The 24,417-nt window shown below is 44.8% G+C and overlaps 1 protein-coding gene across 1 annotated transcript in view; it reads left to right on the plus strand.

The window, feature by feature from the left end:
* LOC126469690 (actin-interacting protein 1) overlaps positions 1-24,417 on the plus strand; it is a 166,407-nt gene that overhangs the window by 104,893 nt on the left and 37,097 nt on the right. The window contains exons 11-12 of the mRNA XM_050096856.1: positions 2,509-2,628; positions 22,666-22,824. Coding sequence (XP_049952813.1) covers positions 2,509-2,628; positions 22,666-22,824 — 279 coding nt within the window. The remainder of the gene's footprint in view (positions 1-2,508; positions 2,629-22,665; positions 22,825-24,417) is intronic.

The following is a 24,417-nucleotide window of genomic DNA, read 5'->3' on the forward strand; positions in this document are numbered from 1 at the left end:
CCCGTTGCCCCCCTCCCTCCCCCCCGTTGCTCCCAACCCTTCCCCCCCCGTTGCCCCTTCCCTTCCCTCCCTGCTCCCAATGCCCCTTCTTACTTGTCCCTTACCTCTTCCCTTACCTCTACCCCCCTTACCTCTACCCCCCTTACCTCTACCCCCCTTACCTCTACCCCCCTTACCTCTACCCCCCTTACCTCTACCCCCCTTACCTCTACCCCCCTTAACTCTCCCCCCCTTTAACTCCTCTCCCCCCCTTTAACTCCTCTCCCCCCCTTTAACTCCTCTCCCCCCCTTTAACTCCTCTCCCCCCCTTTAACTCCTCTCCCCCCCTTTAACTCCTCTCCCCCCTTTAACTCCTTCCCCCCCCTTTAACTCCTTCCCCCCTTTAACTCCTTCCCCCCTTAACTCCTCATTCTCCAATCAACAAGTGTGAAAGTGTGGGTGACTTCATCTAAAACTTTGTTGGCAAACAAAATCAACTTGAACTACACTGACATTCACTATAACCAAAACATTTGTTTAAGTCAACTTGCCTTCAATGAAGCTCATCAAACCTGGTTAAGCAGCATGTTGCATGATGATGATGATGATGATGATGATGAGAAAGTTACATTGCTGCTGTTGGAGAGGCCATATAGTTTTAGGTCCCAAACAACTGCTGTTAATACCGCTAGTTGCTGGAAACCTGTTGAATACAGTTGTCACCTGTAGAAGTAATGACCACAAATCCTCATTTCATAGACTTAGTATTCTTCTGTGACATGGCCTTTGCTGTTTACATTAAATATATTTATTGGCAAACTGTTTCCCTTTTTAGCATTTGGCTTTCAGTGTGCAGTCAGCTACACACTACTTCTTGATGTTCTGTTATTTACTCGGTTGTCAAGGATATATGTAATATTGTCAAACAAATTTTTTATTTAAAATTTACAGTTCTTCCTTAATAATTTGGATTTGCTGGTTATTATTATCATTATTATTATTATCATTAGTATTCATTAATGAATTTGAATCACTTCAAGCCTTAATTGTTCTTTGTCCTGGCACCAGGTTGCCAGAACGTAATACTTCTTACATAGCTTATGTTTAATTTTTAAAGTTTTAGTTTGCAGCTGAGCTGTAATTGTGGAAGATGATTTAGTTCATTGTAGTTCCTGACCATGGCTTTTTGGACTTAATAGACTACTTCTTCTCTGAATAGTGGAAATGAAGTGCCATGCTTCTTGACAGAGCGTTGGGGAACAATGCAGGAGACCCACAATGCCATACTATGCAGGTCCTAATGGAGGTGGTAAGCCGTTGCCTTCCCCTGACCATAATGAGGATGAATGATGATAATGAAGATGACACTATTACTCCCAGTAATCTCGGGGCAGGTGAAAATCCTTTACCCTGCTGGGAATTGAAACCGGGACCCCTGTGCTCAGGAAGTGCGAACGCTACCGTGAGACCATGAACTGCGGACTCTCTGAATATTGCAGTTTGAAATATAGCTAAATGTTAAATTGCCTAAGACAGTATCAAATTATTGGAAATAAATACAGATTATTCCTTTAGACACATTTGCAATATATTATTTCAGAAAACTTCAGTTAACTCTAAGTGATAGATCTTTCGTACTACATGGACTTTACATGAACCCTGTAACTGGCAAAACATATAATGTCAAAGGGAGAGCCACCTGTGAAATAATACATCATATACCAGCTGTTGTGTAAGCACTGTTTGGCCTTTAAATTTGGTATGACCACCACCAAATTAACAGTTCGGATGAATGGGCATAGGCAGAGGTCTATACAAGCAACACACAGTATCCTGTTGCATAGCATGCTCTACAACTTGATAGTCATGACCTCAGTGCCTGTTTCACCACACGTGCCATCTGACTTCTTCCCTCAGACACAAGTTTCTCAGACCTCCACAGGTGGAACCTAGCACAACAACATGTACTTGGTTCTTGCCACCCACTGTCCATTAATTTATGTTAATTTCTTCCAGCTCAGCTTTTCTTTACAGTAACTGCTCCTTTCTTTCCTCCATTTTAATTTTCTACATCTTCCATTTTCTTACCTGTCTATTTTTCGCCACCCCCCTCCCACCACTGCACTGTACAATGCACTTAGCTTTTCACTCTTGTTAACTCATGCACGACGTTTTAGTAGTAATCTCTGTTTTGCATGTTACCCTGTCTTCCATCTGTAAGCTCTTGGGTTTTCAAATCTCATTTGGTGCAATCCCTGACAATCAGTCTTTCCTTCTCAGCCTGTCCGGTAAGTCTCCCTGATCTGCAGTTCTAGGTGATTTTCGTAGACCTCTCCAGTCCTTTTCCTTCACCCTTCTTTCTTCTCCTTTAACTCTGTCATCTTTTGTCTCACCTCCCCACAACAATTAAATCATTTTCTGCATTATACTGTACCATATCCCATTATGTATTTAAAGAATTGGATTATCATATTCTGTTCTCAGACGAGGATACATGGATTCTAAGAATATTCTCTGATTTCCATTCAGGTTTGTGTTGTCCAAGGAGGCAGGAAAGTATTTAGCCTGCCTGTAGATTACGAGCCATCATGTGTTTCATTAAACAGTGAACATCCAGATGTTGCTGTTGGAGGAGCACTGGACCAAAAGGTAACAAACATTTTACTGTTTTAGTTTTATTACTTACAAAATGTTTAGAAGTAGTATAAAAGCAGAACATTATTAAGAGTTCAGTCCTCACAATGTTAAAACTGATGTAAAGCAAATATATTAATTTGTATGGCAATAAATTAGTTACTAGTACCATCATGGCTGGGAGCATGTTTATATATGCCCACTCCTGCCAACCTCATAACACTCAGTAGTTAACATTTGACAACATTCTAGTGAAAGCTTGTGAAATACTAAGTACTTGATACATATAGCAGCGGTAGGTGGTTTTATTCAATTGTATTATCAAACTCTGCGTCCTCATACATATAGATCTTTCCTTCCCATTTAAATGTGGGAATGGAAAGTCCTTGATGGAATATAAATATGGATTGAGTAAAGGATAACAAATCAGAATATAGTTGAGATATTTAGTCATTTTTAGACAAGCCTGAGAAAGTTGTTAAGCTCGGCATCATGGTCATTAGTGCCTGAAGTAAAGTAATATACTGTTGCACTAAAATAAAATGCAACAGAGAGACATCCTTGTTTTTCCTGTTTTGTCACAACACTTTGGTCAAATTACGTATGTATATTAAGGAAAATTCTGGCTGAATGTGAAGTAGGATTAAAGGAGACTATTCACCAAAGAATAGTAGCACTGGTCGCCAGGTATACACAGAAGGGGGAGGGGAGGGAGGAACTTCCTAGCTTTTGAAATAAAATGAGAATCTCCCCCCCCTGCCCCCCCTGAACCCCCCCCCCCCCCCCCCCCCCCCCCCCCCCCCCCGCCCACACACGCGCACACACATTTAGGTGGGAAGAAGGGATGGTGGTAGATAGCTACTACCTTGGAGGGAGGCAGGATGTTTGCTGGATAGGAATTCAAGAGAGAGGGGTGGCAGCTGCTTGGGCTAGGTATGTGATACACAGTTACAAGGGCTGGTGCAGTGCACAATGAAAGTCCCGCAGGGGACTCACGGCCCTTTCGTGAGTACGTGCGTGGCGAGCATGGAGCCCCGAGCTATTGACGTCTTCCTTTTGTCCTGGACTGCATTTCCTTTCCCTTCCCCTCCTTTCCTGTCGTTGCTCCTTCCCCGTCGCTCCTTCCCCTCAGCCCTCACTTGTCCCTCTCTTCGTATCCTTGTTTATGTTCGCCCCGCTATCCTCCTGGTTCTGTTGGCTTTGAGATTTGGTTTTGTTGAGTAATTAACTCATCCTTTTGGCATTCTTTTGGACCCCCTCTGGGGTTTGACCTCCATTACTAAATTCCTATTCCGTAGTGTGAGCTATTTGGGGAAGAGTTCCTTACCTAGTGTCTCCGGCGTGTGCCCTCCTAGTTCCTTCCATCTTTTCCTTCACATCGTTGTCTGATGCTAGGGTACATAGCCAGCATGGTAGCCAGCCGGTGTGGTGGGGTCGCTGTGTACCCTTTTGGTTCAGCCCCCTGAAAAGACAGGGATCACACTTCTGATACGTGAGCTGTGACCACCTCATATAAGCCTAGGAGAGGTTGCTTGTCATCCTGGAGCATCATAACTCCCGGCAATGGCCGCCATGCCAGACGGCCCTTGCTGTGGCTGGGTTGCGCCATGGGGAGAGCCCCTGATCGGAGTGGGTGGTATCAGGACTGACGCTATGCAAATGAAATGCATACGGATCCAGACATGTGTCGGTGATGGATGGTGACCTGGCGGCATGACTGGCTTTAGCCTGTTCACCCCCCATTTGAATCATCATTCTATGGTTATCCAATGGAATTGTAATGGATATTACTATCACATTCCAGAGTTGAAATCCCTTATTTCGTTTTACTCTGCAGCTTGTGTGGTTCTGCAGGAATCTCATTTTACTGATGATCACTCACCGACCCTCCGTGGGTTTTGTGCTTTCTGTCAAAATTGGGTCAGCCCCCTGCGGGCCTCTGGTGGCGTTTGTACATTGGATCGTACGGATGTTGATAGCACATGGATTCCTCTCCAAACTACATTGGAAGCGGTTGCTGTGAGGGTCCACCTGGACTCTGGGGTCACAGTTTGCAATATTCATCTGCCTCCTGACAGGACTCTTACACCTGCTGCTTTAACTGTCCTCCTTCAGCAACTTCCTCCTCCCTTCCTCCTCCTCAGGGATTTTAATGCTCATCATCCCTTGTGGGGCAGTGCATTTTTCCATCTAATTAGGATCTTCTCATAGACCAGTTTCTTGCAGACCACGACTTGTACCTTCTTAATGATGGCTCCCCTACCCATTTCAGTGCTGTTCATAGTACCTTTTTGCCATTGATCTTTCTCTTTCTTCTCCCTCCGTCCTCCCTTCATTACACTGGTTCCCATATGACGACCTTTGTGATAGTGACCACTTCCCATTGATTCTCACTCCCTTCCCACTCCCCGATGGACAGGGTACTTCATTGGTCTTTCCTGTCTGGTTATATTGATGACGTCCTACGTGATTTGTCTGATGCTATTGTTCGCCCTGCTAGCCTTGCGATCCCACGCTCACCCGGACCATTCGCCACTGGCAAGTTCCATGGTGGAGTATGGCCCTTGCCATTGCCATTTGTGATTGCCCTCGAGCTTTGCAACACCTTAAGAGGCACCCATCCGCTGCCAATTGTATTACCTTTAAACACCTTCATGCCAAAGCCCGTTACTTAATCAAACATAGCAAACGGTTGTGTTGGAAACACTTTGTTTCTTCCCTCAGTTCTACTGTCCATATGTCATGGGTATGGGCTTCACTTCGCTCTCTCCAAGGTTGCCATTGGTAGTCTACCCTCCTGGGCCTTGGCCTCCTGTATGGCCTTTGCACGGACCCTTTGATTCTCACAGAACATCTTGCAACCCATTTTGCAACAGCATCAGCATCAACCTCCTATCCGGCTGCTTTCCTTCACCAGAAACAGTGGGCCGAAGCTTCCACCTTATGTTTTACCCCTTGTCAGTCAGAATCGTACAACGAACCTTTTACTTTCTTCTTCTCATGATACGGCCCCTGGCCCACACTCCATTCATAACCAATTGCTTCAACATCTTAGTGCTCCACAACATCATCATCTTCTCCTGATGCTTAACCGTATTTGGCTCCAGCGTGACTTCCCTTCTCAATCGAGGGATAGTATTGTGGTTCCTATCCCTAAGCCTGGTAAGAACCCCCTGTTTGTCAAAAGCTATCGGTCAATTAGTCTGACAAACGTTGTTTGCAAGTTACTTGAACAGATGGTAGCCCGTGGGCTCATTTGGGTCCTCGAATCTCGGGATCTATTGTCCCCTTACCAGTGTGACATAAAAAGCTGTGCAATAATTCAAGAGCACTGGCAAATGATATGGCTGCTATTTTAAGTTGCACCCTCTCTCTTATGGGATGGGACAAGCCTGTGACAGGACTGCAGTAGGATGTGCAGGGTGGATGAATTGGGTAGTCTTGCACCTGGGCCTTTCACAAGGATATGATGATAGTGGCAAGGTGATTGGAGTAGTAACGGGATAGGGATGGATCTGGATTTTCCACAGCTTTGGTAGGTGAAAGAATACCACTGTAGGAGATGTGGGTAGTATCTTGGGTAGAACATGTCTCACTTTTGGGTGTGATGATAATCAAAGCTGTTGCAAAGGATCTGGTTCAGTCGTTCCAGTCCAGGATGATATTGGGTGACGAGCTGATTTTTGGAGGATAAGTCACTGGAAATGTGTTAGTTGACTATGTTTGGGGGCTAGTGCCTTTCCATGAAGGTTCTCATGAGACCTTTGGGATACAGAACAAAGGAGATGTTGTTGTTTCCCCAGCATGCTGAAGGTCTTAAGAGGGCATTCACAGACAGGCACTATCCCTCAGACTAAGTCCACAAATTATATTTCCCATGCAGTATCCATATTCTCCCGCCAACACCACAAAAAAAAGCAGCTACAAAAGAGCACACCCAGTATCATGGAGTAGAACAACTGACCCGTATCCTTTGCCAGGGATTTAATTGTCTATCATTATTGCCAGAAATGAGGGACTTCCTACCCAAGATCTCCCCCCCCCCCCCCCCCCCCCCCCCTCCCCTGCCCCAACTTACATTCTGTTGGCCACCCAGCATACACAACATCCTGGTCCATCCTTACACCACTTCCACTCTCAAGGGTTACGCAACGTCTGTTAAGAAAATACGAGATATTTTGTAATGTATGGTTGCAGAAATGCCTTGCACATTTCCTCCTTTGTAATCACATGCTAATATTGTCGCAGAAGAAACTGAGAAGCACTGTCACCGTGGTGTAGTGGTTATGATACTAGACCGTTGTGTGGAGGGTCGTGAGTTCAAAACTCACCTGAACTGTAAAATTTTAATTTCTATATTCGGTTTGAGAACATTCTAAAAGTATCCACGAATGTCAAGAATCATTGTACTGAAATGTTCTGTAACTGTATATATACCGTATGTGTTCTGGGCGGAAGCAGTTCACTCCGCACTCTTGTATGTGCAAAGTGCTGACTAAACCTTTGTTAAGTGAAGTTAGTGTTCGTCATTCATCTAATTACACCTTCTTCTACATGACATTATTATGGTGGAGACGCTGGGTACTGGAACATGTGGTAGCGCACATTATCGACAACACAGTGGCTCCCATCAGGCCACGACAGAGCTGCTGTTTACGGAGTGAGAAACTGGAGTTCAAGCCATATTCAACAGATTGCAATCTATCGGAGACAGAAGAAGAAGAGGATGTTACAATGACAGCAAGTGTGTGCCAACACATGAGACATCCTTCCAGGTTCTCTGGTGACGATGGCTAAGATCCAAACAAGTGGCTGAAGATATATGAGCATACAGCCAAATTTAACAAATGGGAGGACACTGTGTGTTTGAGCAACGTATTTTTCTACTTGGAGGGCACTGCCAAGCAATGGTATGAGAACAATGAGAAGTTCACAAGCTGGGAAGTATTACAGGCGGATCTGCACAAGTATTTCGGCAACACATGACGACAGAAGTGCAAGGCTGAAGATAAATTAAAGTGCAGGGCACAGCATCCAGGAGAAATTACAGCATCCTACATTAAAGACATCTTGGAGCTGTGTAAAATGGTGGATCCTAGAATGGAGGAGGAAGATACGGTTGCACATCTCATGAAGGACATGTATCAAGCCCTGCTGGAGGACATGTATCAAGCCCTACTCCTGAAGGAGATTTTGACAGCAGACAACTTCATAAAATGGTGCCAGTATATCAAGACAATGCATCAAACAAGAAGTTTGAATGGATTCCAAACGTTGTATCGATCTCTGTGATGGAGGAAGGAACTGATGTCACAAGTGTTCATCAGATAGTGAGAGAGGAAGTTCAGAAGGCACTTGGATTGCACGACAAGCAAAAAACAGAGAAGCTTCAAGAGGTCATAGGGGAGGAAGTGGAACAGACACTGAACCCGATCTCTCATCCTCATTTCCCTTTAAAACAGTGAAAAAGTTGAGAGACAGGTGAAGTTACGTTCCTACAGTGCCGCATCCTGTTTGGGCACCAAGGAAGACTGATGTCTGGAGGACCCAGGATAACCAACCAGTCTGTTTCCACTGAGGATGACCGGGACATGTTGTGCGCTGTTGCCAAGAAAGGTGGCAGATATTTGATTATCATATTCAGTCATTTCGGAGAAGTACCATCGCCATTTGCGGAAATCCATATTCATCGACAACAAAACATCTCTGCTGAAGGTGGCTAATGGGAAATATGTAAAATGTACTGGAAGATGTGTCATTCGTGTGAGTATAAGTGGCCATACATAGCCCTTAGAATTTGTCGTCTTGCAAGAGTGTAGTCATGATGTCATTCTGGGATGGGACTTTTTGAAAGCTTCTCAGGCAATTATAGATTGTAGTCACTCGAAGATTATGGTAGACGAGATGAGATACTGTGGACAGGAAGATGCGCATCAGAGTGTATGGAGACTGTGTGCTGGATGAAGTGATCATTCCTGCAGTCAGTGCTAGATAGGTAACTGTCACGTGCCATGCCACACATCAACCCATGGATCTTGTAGTGGAATGTAAGTGAAGCGTTCCACTGAAGAATAACTTGGTCATCCCAGCCTCTGTCATCTTGTTTAAGAATGGATTTGGTGAATTGTGGATAGTTAACTGTCGCCAAGAACCGCAGATCCTTCCAAGACGCATTTGTGTAGTAAATGCTGAGCTATTAATTGCCGAACAGCTGAGCATCATAGAAACCTCCCATGCTGAGTCCGTGGGTGAAATTGGTGCTTCCACTACGAGACAAGATCTTCTAGCTCAACTATCACCAGATCTCACTAAGGAACAACAGAAGAAGCTACTTGCCATTCTTCAAGAGTTCTCTGAATGCTTCAGTCTACAGGTGAAGAGCAATTAGACAAATCAACGGTGAAGCACCGGATTAGCACTGGAGAGCATCAACCAATGAGCCAGAGAGCATATTGCGTGTCAGCAATGGAATGTCAAATAATTCGCAGTGAGGTAGAGAAAATGATGAAGAATGACATCATTCAGCCTTCGCAGAGCCCATAGTCATCACCAGTGGTTCTCATCAGGAAGAAAGATGGTAATTGGCACCTTTGTGTTGGTTACAGGATGCTTAATAAGATAACTAAAGAGGACGTTTAACCCCTTCCACGAATTGATGATGCACTAGGTTGTCTGAAGGGGGCTAAGATTTTCTCAATCATGGACATGTATTCAGGATACTGGCAAATCAAAGTAGATGAGGCTGATAGTGAGAAAGCTGCATTCTTCACCCCTGAGGTCCTATATTAGTTTAAGGTAATGCCGTTTGGTTTGTGTAATGCACCACCAACTTTTGAACAGATGAAGGATAATCTTCTACGTCATCTGAAGTGGACAATTTGTCTTTGTTATTTAGATGGCATTATAGTGTTCTCAGAGACATATCATGAACATATAAAAAGACTGAGGGCCATTCTCAAGTGTCTCTTTGGAGCAAAAGAAATCAGAATACTGGGACACCTTGTGTCAAACGAAGGTGTGCAGCCAGACCCAGAAAAAGTGAGATCTATAAAGGAATTTCCTATTCTCAAAGTATTAAGTGATGTGAGAATCTTCTTTGGATTATGTTCTTACTGCCGTTGTTTTATCAAAGACTTTTGTATGAAAGCCTTGCCACTCCAAGAGTCGTTAAAAGCCAATGCTGAATTTATCTGGGGTGGTGCTCAACGAGATTCTTTCGATGTGCTGCGAGAAGCTCTGACAACTGACCCTGTACTTGGTCTGTATGATGAGAGAGCACCTATAGAACTACACACAGATGACAGTGGGTATGGCATCAGTGCTGTTCTGGTGCATATTTTGGATGGAAAAGAGAAGGTTATAGCCTATGCTTCTACAAAAGCCGAGAGAAACTACTCAACTACAGAAAAAGAATGTCTTTCTGTGATCTGAGCCATGAGCAAATTTCGACAGTATCTCTTTGGAAGGCCATTCACAGTTGTTACAGACCATCATTCACTTTGTTGGTTGACAGGATGACTCACCAGGTTGGCACTACATCTTTAAGAGTATGACATTACCATAGTGTACAAAAGTGGAAGAAAACACGATGGTGCCGACTGTCTCTGTTGAAACCCTGTGCAAGACCATCAAGACTTTGATGAAGATAGTGGCTGTCTCACTGCACTCCAGGATTTCTCTGCTGAGCAGAAGGGGGATGCCAAGATACCTCAAATTATTCTTGCCTTAAATCAGTCAGAGGATGTGAAAGGACAATTTAAGGTAGTTAATGGATTACTTTGCCAGAAAAACTTCGATCACTTTGGAAAGAGGTGGTTACCAGTGATTCCTAAACACATGCGTTTGGATGTTCTACAGAAATTCCATGACACACCTGAGGCTGGACATTTAGGCTTTATTAACACATATGATAGGATACACACGAGAATTTTCTGACCAGATTTATTTAGGAGTGTCCGTCACTATCTGTCACACTGTAGAGAGTTCCAGAGGAGAAAGGCAGTTCCTCAGAAACTATCTGGGTGACTCATACCAGTTCCACCAGCCAAATGCCTTTCTAGCTTGTTGGGTTTGACCTCCTCTGACAATTTCCAACATCTGCTAGTGGCAGTAGCTGGATTAATGTTTTTCACTGGTTATCTGACACGCTATGCCATTATAAAAACTGTGAAAATAGCCAAAGTATTCGAGGTATCCAAATTCATCGTGGAAGACATTGTATTAAAACTCGGTGCCCCACGGTAGTTAATTATGGATCGAGGGAATGTTTTTCAACTGAATCTTGTGACAGAGGTAAACCATTGGTGCAACATTACTCATCACAAGACGACTGCCTACCGTCTGCAAAATAACAGGCCTACTGAACACCTAAATATGACCTTGGCCGACATGCTGTCAATGTTCATCAGTGTTGAGCAGAGCAACTGGGGTGAGGTGCTACCTTTTGTGACATTTGCCTACAACACCGCCAAACAAGACACCACAAGATTTATGCCATTTTTCCTAGTGCATGGCGTGAGGCGACTACGACAATGGACACTGTGTTTCCGCTACATCCTGATGACGTGGATGATGACTACATCAGCCAGGTGCTAACCAGAGCTGAGCAAGCTAGGCAGTTAGCCCAACTCCCTACCAGCCTGGTGACCTTGTATGGATCTTCACTCCTGTTTGAAAGGTTGGTCTCTCTGAGAAGCTCTGTTGTGGTTGGCAGGAGAGCCAACACCGTGTTACTAGAGGAAGCCGAAAGGCACGCGTTTTAGCTCATGCACGCTGGCGTGAGGTCTGGAACAGGACAAGGAAATTAGAATTTAGAAAAAACGGATGTAGCTGGTGGAATACTTAACTTTAATCCATTAATGGTGAACGTCGCTCTTGACTGTACATGATTCAGTATCAATAGTAACTGGTAATGGCGCCTTGCTAGGTCGTAGCAAATGACGTAACTGAAGGCTATGCTAACTATCGTCTCGGCAAATGAGAGCGTATTTTGTCAGTGAACCATCGCTAGCAAAGTTGGTTGTACCACTGGGGCGAGTGCTAGGAAGTCTCTCTAGACCTGCCGTGTGGCGGAGCTCGGTCTGCAATCACTGATAGTGGCGACACGCGGGTCCGACGTATACTAACGGACCGCGGCCGATTTAAAGGCTACCACCTAGCAAGTGTGGTGTCTGGCGGTGACACCACATTCCTCCCCCGCAAATCAGCGTACGGTTGTGGCATAAGGCTTCCGCCCGCCGTGGGGAGGACCCCATGGTTGACGTATGTGACGAGGTGGGGAACCTAACAACAGGTGAGGCTGTGCCACCCGCAGCCTGCCATTCGGACTGCGGGGAGCTAGGAAACGACTGAAAACCTGATCCAGGGTGCACGCCAACATGCGGTGTATGCGTCCGCAGAGAGACAGGAGGGGCCGAAGGGTTGACCTCCATCGGGCCGGGGCACCCGACGGATGAAGACGACATATGGTCCAGAGCGGGCAAGAGTTCCATGTTGGAGGACAACTGGTCCCGGGAAGCGATCGGCGGCGCGTGACCCAGGGAGGCGCCCGGTGGTTGCAGCGATGCGTCCACTGCGGGTGTCGCCGGCGGGAAAACAGACGGCGGCGCGTCGCCATAGGGCAAAATGGAAGGCAGTGTCGGTAACACCTGGGGCCAAGGCAAGCCAGTTGATGGGTCCCCAGGGTGCTAACTGGACAGCACCGTCGCTGAAAGCAGACGGGGAGCGGCAGATCCCGTGCGATGACAGAGGCGCAGCTGATTGAGATGCCGACGCACCTCACCAGAGGCCTCCAAAACCAGATACATAGTGCGGCCAAGGCAACGAAGAATGCGCACTTCGAGCCAACACCGTGAACCCCGGTAGTGGCGGTAGTAGACAACATCGCCTGGGGCAAAAGCAGGTGTCTGCCGCTGCACAGGAACCTGATGCGGCGGATGTAGCAAAGACATCAAGGTTCGATGATGGTGACCGTGGAGCAACTCAGCCGGCGAGCGACCATCTCGGGACTGAGAGCGATACGAGGACAAAAAGAGCAATAACGCGTCCTCCCGAGAATGCGACTCTTTCAACTTCAACATCTGTGACTTGAAAGTCCTGACCAATCGTTCAGCGGCACCGTTTGACTGTGGCAAAAACGGCACGGACGTCAGATGTTGAATACCATTGGCCTTGCAGAATGACTGAAATTCTGCGAACATGAATTGTGGGCCAATGTCGGAAACAATAGTCTGTGAAAGACCTTCAATGCAAAAGATAGCAGATAACGCTTGGATGGTGGCAGATGACGTCGTGGAAGACATCCGGATAACAAAAGGAAAATTACTGAATGAGTCTACCACAACCAACCATCGAGCATTCCAGAATGGACCAGCAAAATCGATGTGTAAGCGTTGCCAAAGGCCAGCAAAGAATTTCCGCGGAGGTGATTGTTGTTCGGCACACACCATGCAAGAAGAGCACATATTCGTAATCGCGGCATCGATTCCGAACCAAGTACAGTGCCGACGAGCAAGTTGTTTCGTTCTCAGTATACCCCAATGTCCTTGGTGGAGAAGCTGTAAGACAGAGGACTATAACGAATGTGGGACCACGACCCTGGACTGATCATTATCAGAACGCAACAGCAAAACACCACGTCGTACAACAAGTCTCTCCTGGTGAGCAAAAAATCGGTGAACCAACGGATCCCCGATCCGTGACTTTGACAAGGGCCATTGCGTAGCAACAAAACGCAGAACGGTAGGAAGGACAGGGTTGGCAGCTGTGGCTGTAGCTACACGATGAAAATCAATCGGAAACGATTCGACCACGTCATCGGTTTCCGAATCAATGAACATGCAATCAAGTTCGGAGGAATCAAATGCTCTATCCTCAGCAACAGGCAAACGGGACAACGCATCGGCATTTCCGTGCTTAGCAGTGGACCGATACAAGATATCGTAACGGTACTGCGAGAGGAAAATAGACCTGTGAATGAATTTCTGCGCTGTACGTAGAGGTACAGGCTTGGTCGGATGAAAAAGCAATGTCAAAGGTTTGTGGTCTGTGAGGATGGTAAAGTGACTACCATACAAGAAATCATGAAACTTTGTAACACCAAGTACGAGAGACAATGCTTCTTTCTCGATCTGTGAATAATTTCTTTGCGCAAACGAGAGCAATTTGGACGCAAAGGCAATAGGGCGATCGTGCGAACCATCTTTGTGCGCAAGCACAGCACCGATCCCGAAATCCGATGCATCCACCATCAACAAAAGGGGCTTCTGGGGATCAAATGGCGTAAGGCAAGTATTGGAAAGCAACGCCGATTTCAACTGGCGAAAGGCGCATTCGCATGCCGTCGTCCAGACGAACGGAACACCTTTACGGCGTAAGCGATGAAGTGGAACTGAAATGGAAGAGTCATGCGGCACATGTCTGTGATAATAGTTAATTTTCCCCAGCACACTCTGTAGCTGCTTCAAATTCTGCGGTGAAGGCAAGTCTTGTATGGCACGGAGCTGCTCGGGACTGGGATGTATGCCTTGGGCATTGAGTACATGTCCCAAGTAGGGCAAGTCACGAGCAAAAAACACACATTTGTCCTTCTGCAAGCGAAGTCCATTTTGTCGCAAGACCTGAAATAATGTTTTGAGATTGGCTAAATGTTCTTCTTCCGTCGTTCTGGAGATCACAATATTGTCCAGATAGTTTGCTGCAGCAGGGGCCGATGCACAAACAGTTTGTAGATATTGCTGAAACAATGCAGGGGCGGATGCACACCCGAATGGCAGTTGTTTGAATCGATACAAACCAAGATGCGTGCTAACCACCAAAACGCGCTGGGATTCTTCGTCCACCGGTATTTGCAAGTATGCATCCGCTAAGTCCAACTTCGAAAAATATTTACCCGGGCACAGTTTGTCAAAAAGATCTTCCGGGCAGGGTAAAGGAAATGTTGCAGTCACTAGTTGTGGATTCACTGTTCCCTTGTAGTCCACACAAAGTCTCAATTTTCCCGAAGGTTTTGGCAAAATTACTAAGGGTGTAGTCCAGAGAGAAGCCTGCACATGTTCAATTACACCTTGTGATTCCAATTCGTGTAATATTTTTGCGACCTCATCACGCAATGGGTGGGGAACATTGCGTGCTCTGAAAAATTTCTGTTGTGTGTTTACTTTCAGTTCCAAATGTGCTTTATAGTTCTTAGCGCAACCGAGGCCTGGTGCAAAAATGTCTGCAAATTCTTCACATAGACGAGAAACACTGTCTGAAGGCACAGTCTGGTTCACTGATAGGACCTGATTTACTGTAGACAAGTTAAACAACTGAAATAAATCGAAACCAAGCAAGTTCACTGCAGAAGAAGAATGACGGACGTAAAATGACACAAGTTTTGTTTGTCCCTTGTATGTTGCAAGAAGGCTGCACTGTCCTATCACAGGGATATCTTAACCTGAATAACTAGTTAACTTAACATTTGCGGCACACAACGGAGGTGTGCCCAGCAGTTTGTAAGTGTCTTGATTGATCAGTGAAACTGCAGCCCCGGTATCGAGCTGGAATGGTATCACTTTGCCGTTAATGTCCAAATCCACAAAAAGTTTATTGTCCTGCTGACGACAAGAGCGACTGTCTCGTGCAACGTGAACTGACACTGGTGCAAAATCACTTGCGACTTGACGGGAGTTCCGGCGACGTCGACGCACACTATTTGTGGGACGAACACAGTCACTGTTAGAGAGAGTGGCACTGGGCGGAGTGGAATGAACGACATGAATTTCCATGGGCGAAGTTTCCGAGCCTGAGTATCCTTGGTTCGATTCCGATTCTGGCGTGAAGCAAAGGGCCTGGAATGGTTTTGAGTGTCCGATCTGAGCTTTTTCTGGCAAACACTTTGAACATGTCCTTTTCTATTACAGTAGAAGCAAATAGCTTGGCGTGACGGGCAATGCTCACGCGAATGTCTAGTAGCACACCACGGGCATGATTTTAGCACTGCATTTGCTTGCCGGTGCGGTACACGTGGCTGAGAGCCTGACGGCAGCGGCACAGCCGGGCGCGAGGGCTGTTTACTGTTCCGTGCAGCTCGCCCGGCGGGCTGGTTAACCTGACACACGGGTGGCGAAGTTTCAAATGATTCCTGAGCAAAGTCAAGTGTGTGCTGCCGATCCAATATGTCCATCACTTGTTGAAGGGAGGGATTGACTAGTTTCAAATCTGTTCCCTTATACGCACATCAGAAACGTTCTGTGCAGTTGCATCACGTACCATAGTATCTGAATAAGGGAGTCCACATTGACACTCAAAAGCACAATCCCTAGTAAGGCCTTGCAAGGTTGCAACCCACTCCCAATTAGTCTGACTTGCCGTACGTTTTGTTCGAAAGAAGGTATACCGTTTGGCTACTATATTGACTGATTTTTTGAAGTATGCATCTAATGCAGACAAAATTTTGTCGTAGGACAGAGTTGCTACGTCGCGTCGGGGAAATAATTTGACTATCACACGGTATGTTTGTACGCCGACCGAAGACAACAAAAATGGCTGCCACTCGTTACCTTGGATTCTGTAGGCGGCGAGATGGAATCCAAATTGGCGTGACCACTCCGTCCAGCTTTTCAGTGCAGCATCAAAAGGTCGAAAAGTTGGTGCAACAGCGTGTTGTGGCTGCATTAGCGGTGGAGCGGCAACTGCCGCATCGTTTGGCATTGCACATTGACCCTGGACGAGCTGTCCAGGGGCATCCAGTAAGGCCTGCGTCTGCTAATTCTGTAAGCGATAAAATTCGGACAGTACATCTGGAGATGGTGGCGAAGCCATGACGCAAGTAAATCAGGGCAGTATAGTTAAGAATGCGGTATTGCCTCGTCGCCAATGTTGTGGTTGGCAGGAGAGCCAACACCGTGTTAGTAGAGGAAGCCAAAAGGCACGCGTTTTAGCTCACGCAGGCTGGCCTGAGGTCTGGAACAGGACAAGGAAATTAGAATTTAGAAAATAATGGATGTAGCTGGTGGAATACTTAACTTTAATCCATTAATGGTGAACGTCACTGTTGACTGTACATGATTCAGTATCAATAGTAACTGGTAATGGCGCCTTGCTAGGTCGTAGCAAATGACGTAGCTGAAGGCTATGCTAACTATCGTCTCGGCAAATGAGAGCGTATTTTGTTAGTGAACCATCGCTAGCAAAGTTGGTTATACCACTAGGGCGAGTGCTAGGAAGTCTCTCTAGACCTGCCGTGTGGCGGCACTCGGTCTGCAATCACTGATAGTGGCGACACGCGGGTCCGACGTATACTAACGGACCGCGGCCGATTTAAAGGCTACCACCTAGCAAGTGTGGTGTCTGGCGGTGACACCACAAGCTCCTCAGGCGCGTGGACTTTATAAGGTTGTAAAACAGAGTTCTGTTGTTACTTATGAAGTTAAAGATTCCGACCCTGACACAAGACGATGAAAGATCAGAGATACAGTCCACGTCCTTCGAATGATGCTCTATAAGGATCTTGCAACACATGGTAAATTCGAAGCTCCAGCAGCAGGCAACAAGCGGAAAGGTGACGAAGAGTGTATCGGCGAAGGAAGTTCTAAGAAGGTCACCGCCAGGGCAAACATCCGTCATTGGGAGTCGGAGTATGCAGGACCGATGACTCATTCCTGGACTAGGATGATGTAACACCGAGACACTGTTCTCTTAAGGAGGGAACAATGCCACAGAAGAAGCTGAGTAGCACAGTCACCGTGGTGCAGTGGTTATGCTACTAGACTTGCATGGAGGGTCGCGAGTTCAAAACTCACCTGAAAAATTTTAATTTCTATATTTGGTTTTAGTACATTCTAGAAGTATCCACAAAAGTTAAGAATCATTGTACTGTAATGTTCTGTGTCTATATATACCGTACTTGTTCTGGCCGGAGGCAGGTTGCTCCGCGCTCTTGTATGTGCAAGTGCTGAATAAACCTTTGTTAAGTTAGTGTTCGTCATTCATCTAATTACACCTTCTTCTACGTAACAATATCTTTACGGAAGCATTCATCTTCTGAAACAATGCTCTTGGTCATCTGCAATAGTACAAATAGTTTCCATGCACTTAAATCAAGATGATCCTTGATCAGGATCACACATTCAGAAAATCAATGATCTGGTACGTGCAAATCTCCAACTGATTGTCAAAGAAATTTCAGGTTAGCGTCTCAGCTGGGTCTTGCCATGAAATTTTGGTGGAATAATTGAACATGTGTAAAGTTGCTACAAAATTTCTTCCTTGTGTAATGACACAACAACAGAAAGAAAAGAGTGAACATTTGTTGGGAAAGGATTGAACTTGATGATGATGATGATGATGATGATGATGATACTTGCACTAAAGAATCATAACAGAAAATGAAAGCTGGATTTCCAGCCTTGACATTGGGATGAAAGATCAGTCATAACCGTGGAGTGGCGAAGGATCCTCATGTCCCAGAAAAGCACATTAGCCTCAATCCAATGTCAAAGTCATTCTCTATCTTCTTCTTCTTCTTCTTCTTCTTCTTATTATTATTATTATTATTATTATTATTATTATTCCCGCCTAACTTAAACAATCATTGTACAATAGCAGACTACGGAGGGAGCTGGCATAGTGGTTAGCACACTGGACTTGTATTCGGGAGTACAGCGGTTCAAACCTGCATCTGGCCATCCTAATTTAGATTTCTTGTCATTTCCCTAAATCGCTTCAGGTAGATGCTGGGATGTTTCCTTTAATTGGGCAGGACCGACTTCCTTCCCCATTCTTTCCTAATCCAATGGGACTGATGACCTCGCTGTTTGGCCCCTCGCACGAATCAGTCAACCAATGGCAGGCCCTCTAGTTAGAGACGTAGTACCTTATTTGACAGTGAATTGATTTACTTTTTCTTTAGTAGCTAGAAGAAAGTATCCCACAACCATACGCTTTATTGAGCACAGATTGTTGTTCCTCACTTCTGCTCAGTCTTCCAGTGATGCATGGTCCTTTGCCTTAACAGCAATATTATTATGACAAGGGGGATTTAGCTCTGGGCTAAGGCAGACAGATCTCTTTTCACATGAATCTCAAATGGCTTTGTAACCAATGAATGAGTGATTTTTTGATGATACTTCCCTGGGTGGGTTCTGAATTATATGGAATTTCGACAGCTTTGGATCAGATAAAAATGTCTGTGCCTAATGAACCATGAGGAGTTGCTGTGAGATGACCAGTGGCAGTTGTAGTGCAACATGAGACTATCCAAGTAACATGCTTTATCGTTGTCCTCTTAGACCGACAATAGATGCTTGTGAAATAAAAAAGTTTCTAATGGTGTGTTTTCATTGCTGTCTTGCATTATCTTGAAGCTGTGGAACAGTTGATGCCAGTGATCGATCTGGAGTAGGTGATATGACGGTGGGAGGATGTATGACAGAGGTCTTGTGCCTAGGTCTGTGTGCAGATACAAGCCATGAGGCAAGGGCTCAGGAGCAAGGGTGGAGTAAGGATGGACAAGTATATTGTGTAGGGTCAGTAGCTGGTGGAATATCACTGTGGGAGGGATGGGTGGGATAGTGAGCAGGATATTCCTCATTTCAGGTCAGGACAAGAGAAAGTTGGAAACCCTGACTAAGAATGTGATTCTGTTACTACAGTTGTGGGTGGTATTGAGTCAAAAGAGAAGTGCTCCTTTGCATCCAGACAGTATGTGGGAGGTGGTAAGGTACAGAAGAGAAAAGGCACAGGAGATGTTTTTCTGGCCAAGATTGTGAAGGTAATTTCAATCTCTGAAGGCATGAGTGAAACCCTTGGTATATTTGGAGGGGATCTGTTCATCACTACACATGTGATAATCTCTGGTGGCTGGCTGTGTGAAAGGGACTTCGTGGTATGGAATTGGTGATAGCTGCCAAAGTGGAGGTATTGTTGGTGGTTGGTATGTGTGATGTGAATGGAGGCACTAATATAGCAATCCTTTAGATGGACACCAACGTCGAGGAGGACCAAGCAAAGTGAATGGGGAAGAAGGCATTGAGGTTCTGAAGGAATGTGGTTAGGGTGTCCTCACAGTCAGTTCAGGTCATGAATATGTCATCAGTGAATATGAATCAGTTGAGGAATTGGCATTTTGGGTCATTAGGAAGGATTCCTCTATACAGTCTGTGAATGTGTTGGCATACGATGGTGCCTTGTAGGTGTCTATTGCTGTATGGTTGATTTGTTTGTAGGTGATGTCTTCAAAGGAGAGAGTACATTTGGGTAAGGAGATAGTTTTTCATGATGACCGGAAAGGCTATTGTGGGTCTGGAGTCAGTCGGACATTGGTAAAATTAGTCTTCAGTAGTGGCAAGGCCATGAGCATTGGAGATGTTAGTGTAAGAGAGGTGGCATTGACAGTGATGAGCAGGGCACTGGACGTTAAAGGAACAGGAGCTGTGTAGTGTCCGTGTCAGAAGATAGAATGTGGGAAGTGGTGAGTGGCAGTGGCAATGTTGGTGAGGGGCAGGGTGGGGATGCAACTAACTCAGCATGAAAGGCTCTGGGTTGGACGTAAGGAATTAAGCAGGGACTGGAGGTCCTACTAGATTTCAGGATTGGGATGGCTGTGGCAGAGTTTATAGACAGACATATCTGAAAACTGGTGGAGTCCCTCCGCCAGGTATCTCTGAAGTTCGTAACCACAGCATAGGAGACTTTGTCAGCAGATAGGATTATAAAGTTGGGATCAGTTTTTAGGTGGTATAGTGTGATTCTTTGGCTCTAAGCTTGGTTTCCATGTTGAGAAATTTGGGGAATGATGGTGAGGCAAATTTCAAGGTTAGGAAATTCTTGGAAGTTGCCAGGGGATAATATGAGGGCAGTGGGGATGGATCATGGTTAGCTGGAGGAGTAAATTGGGTTAGGCAGAGTTCAGTGTTGGTTTTGTTTAAATCTGACTGATAGCATTGATGAAAATAAAGTTTTTCCACTGTAATGCCTGGGAGAAGGAGAGAGAATCTTTAATAAGCCCAGCATTAAAAAATGTGGGAGCGTGTCAAAATGTAATGCATTTGGAAAAGATTAGTATTCCTGTGTGACTGTGGCTTTTGGGGGAAAGGTTCTGATAGTATTTTGGACCTGTTCAGTTTCTGTGTTCCATATGGTGGTGTGAAGGAGTTTCTCAGTGTGTGTCTAACATAGTAGGTCTGTGAAGCAGAGTTGTCTGCTATGAGGAGATGGGGAGGGAGGTTTGATGGAGGCTTTTGTAGAGTTGGTATATATTGGTAGTCAAAGATGTGTGCAATTTGTAGAGGTTTTTGAGGTGGCATTTTGCATAGTGTCTAGTTCCTGGAGAGCAGCAGATTCAATCTGGGAGATGGGGGAATTTGGGATTGCAGAGCAAGAGAATTTCACAGATCATGAGGAGGTATTACAAGCTGGTTTGGGCCTGATTTATACAGTTTTGCAGAACTAGGTTGGTGAGGGCTTCAGATTTATAGGATTTGAATAGATAGAGGTCATCGTGGAAGGAGGCATTGCAGCCGGAGATAGGTAATTTGTTGGTCAGGCTATTTGGGGAGGGGGGGGGGGGGAGATTCCATTAACTAGGCAACATTGCATGAACAGTATTTGGGACTGGGTTCTAGTATGGATAAGGAAAATTTCCTTTATTGGAGCAGATGGAAGTATCAAGGATCCATTGTGAAGGATAAATGCTTTCTATGTGGGAATGGCATCTAACAAGCTGCCTGTCTGCGTAAATGTTCGTTATTGAAATGTTGCCAAGAGACTGCTGGACCCCCAGTAGCTGAACGTGCTGCTCAACATGATGTGCTTCACTTAAATACTTCAGCGACTGCTTCACAACCAGTGACATTTGGAACCTTCCTACCAACACCAGCTTTTCTGAACTGCACAGATAGGAACTCTCTCTACAACATATTCTCCTTTCAAAAAGGTAGATAGTAGCAGTCAGTCAGTCAGTCAGTCAGTCAGTCAGTCAGTCAGTCAGTCAGTCAGTCAGTCATTGTTTTTGTTCTAACTTTATTAAAGGAGATCCAGATTTCAGCTAGTAACTAGCCATTATCAATGCAGTATTTCAGAATTACTATACATTCCTTAGTATGTCTTCATCTGTTGTTTGGGCTCCTGTGACAGTACATTAAAGACTCTTTAATGAACTGTGACAGAAGCCAAAACAACAGGTGTAGTTGTACTAGAGCATGTATAACAACTCTGAAATACGGCGTTGATAATGGCTGGTTACTAGCTGAAATCTGGATCTGCTCTAATAAAGCTAGAACGGAAGCGATGACTGATTGCTACTCTCTACCATTTTGAAAGTCATATCACAGTTGTTGAGTGCATTCTGCTCTCATAATAGAAGGTAATTTGATTTACTTCTTTCCTTTACTCCCCACCTCTGGGCCTTAATCTTTGCTTGTCCCTGTCCTCAACCTACTTATGCTTCTCATTTGCTTGGAGGGGAGGGGGGGGGGGGGGGAGGAGGAGGAGACCACGCAGGTCAGAGAGAGGGCAGAAAAGAGAAGCAGAGAAGGTGTAAAGACTAGTAGGTGCGTTGGTGGGATATGAGAGATGTGCAATGCAATGAAAAGACCAAAGTTATTAGCCAGTGAGGCTGCAGAAGTTTCTTTAGGCTGACTGAATTATTCAGTGCACATCATTATGAGAAGAGTTGTGTGCACATATCCTTTTCATGTTGTTGTTACTCCATCCTGGATCTATCCATTTCATATTGTTATTTTTCCAGCCTGAACTTTCCATTGTTTGTGATAATGGTTGCTTATTTTAAAGGCTCATTTGGTTAATTGTATTATGGAATGTTAAATTTTGCAACTGCAACATAGCAAGAGGAATTATACTTTACAAGTTCCTGTTCTTCCCCAGGAAAACAGATAGTAGTTAATTAATAATTCTGGGAAGACTTGTAGTGTAGATATAAAATGTTTGGATTTTTAGGATACTACATGAGTCATACAAAATATGTATCTGTGGAATTATTTATTAGAATGATATATGCTGTCTTGTATTGTTATTTATCCAATGACATGTTCTTTGGAATTAATTTTTCAGGTTCATATCTATGCAATGACTGGTGCTAATCTGAGTCCAAAGCTTGAGTTGTCTCATCTTGGGGCATTGACAGATTGTGCATATTCACCTGATGGCCAATATCTTGTTGCTTGTGATTCTAATAGAAAGGTCATCCTGTACAAGTTGCCTGATTATCAGGTAAATACAATAATTATTTTGTTTTTAAAGATTAACTGAGAAACTCTCCAAGGGGGCTCCCAACTCTTTTGTGAGTGTATGCATTTGGTCCCAAGCCATTGCAGTACTTCTTTCTTTCTTGTGCTGCAATATTACTCTTTTACTATCTTTTCTCTGTAAGTCATGTTCCTTGTGTTGACCAACTAGCTTGTTTATAGGACATTGATTAAAACCTTTCCCACTATATTTATTTTACACCATTTATTTCAATTAACTGATGTTTGTTCCCCATGTCCATGTTTGAACTCCACCTTTTCAAATTTTTTTACAGAATTGTGGGTCATGCAGGAGAGGTCACCTAATAGCCTGTCCATATGGAAGGTTGTCAGTTCCCCATACAGTGGTAGCCCCATGACTGCAGGGAACATGGTATTGATGCCTGAGCAGTTCCTTCCCCAAGCACTCATAGGATTAGATTTATGTCTATTTAGGGTTACTGAGACTTCAGACAGTAGGCAGTGATTCTCAAGACAGACAGCCATTTCTGTGGTTGGAAGGTGCCCAGGCGAGAGCCCTAGTTCACAGTAGGTACCATCATTATGGATATCTTGTGCAGTGAAAAAAAAACAAAAGTTATCAGCCAGTGAGTCTGCAGCAGTTTCTTTAGGCTGATCTGAATGCTTCAGTGCAGGTCAGTATGACCCCAAGAACTTTTCCCTCCTTGAACACACTGAAAGGAAACCAGATTCATGAAACTGCAGAAATTTACTTCCCTCAGGTCTTGATTTGCACCCAGACCGATGGATAGAGCTTTTTATGTATTAAGCTGATGTTCTTTGTAGGTAGTATTGAAAATGTATTTGGAGAAATGTCTTGCCTCAATAAATAACAAAATTATTCTGTCTTGAAATTCTACTCAGTCCCAAGTGTTAATCTCTTGCTAGAAACTTGCCACAACAACAGAGGACAGCCTGAATTTGAAGAGAAATTGATTTTTCACCAGGACTTAATGCTGCCGACAAATGAATTGCACAAAAACTACAGAAATAAGAGTTCCACTTTGTGTGCTGATTATGTCACTGTCCACCAGGCAAAAAGGTTCACATTAGGGCAGTTATCCTCACTTTTGAGCAGGGTTTGCTTTATGAAAAAGTCAGAATCAGTGTTTAATGTTGTTATATGTTGGCCCTAATTTCCAATACTGAAACAGAGCTTTGGGCATATATGTATGAAGAACCCAATTTGTGAAGAGTGAGGTCAGCTACTTCATGATAACTCACCATGTGAGCATACACCATTCTGTATCAATTGTGGAGACAGTCACCCTCCCGTATCCTCAAAGTGTGCTGCCCTAACTAAGGAATGTCTCAAACTGACTTTCATATTTTGAAACCCAGGAAAAGTATAATCACTTATATTTCATCCCAGTGCTATTGAATTTTGCCATTTCTGTGGCTAAGTTAAGCAGTACCTTGAATACTTATTCCCTGCACTTCCTCAAAATCAACCTCTGATTGCCGCACAAGTAAATTGGGGAGGTATTCCCTCCCATCTTGTTGTACCTAGGTCGCTCCCACCCCCACCCCCCCACCCCCCCTTCCACTTAGCCCTATC

The sequence above is a fragment of the Schistocerca serialis genome, chromosome 1 (genome assembly GCF_023864345.2).
Source record: "Schistocerca serialis cubense isolate TAMUIC-IGC-003099 chromosome 1, iqSchSeri2.2, whole genome shotgun sequence".
Lineage (NCBI taxonomy): Eukaryota > Metazoa > Arthropoda > Insecta > Orthoptera > Acrididae > Schistocerca > Schistocerca serialis.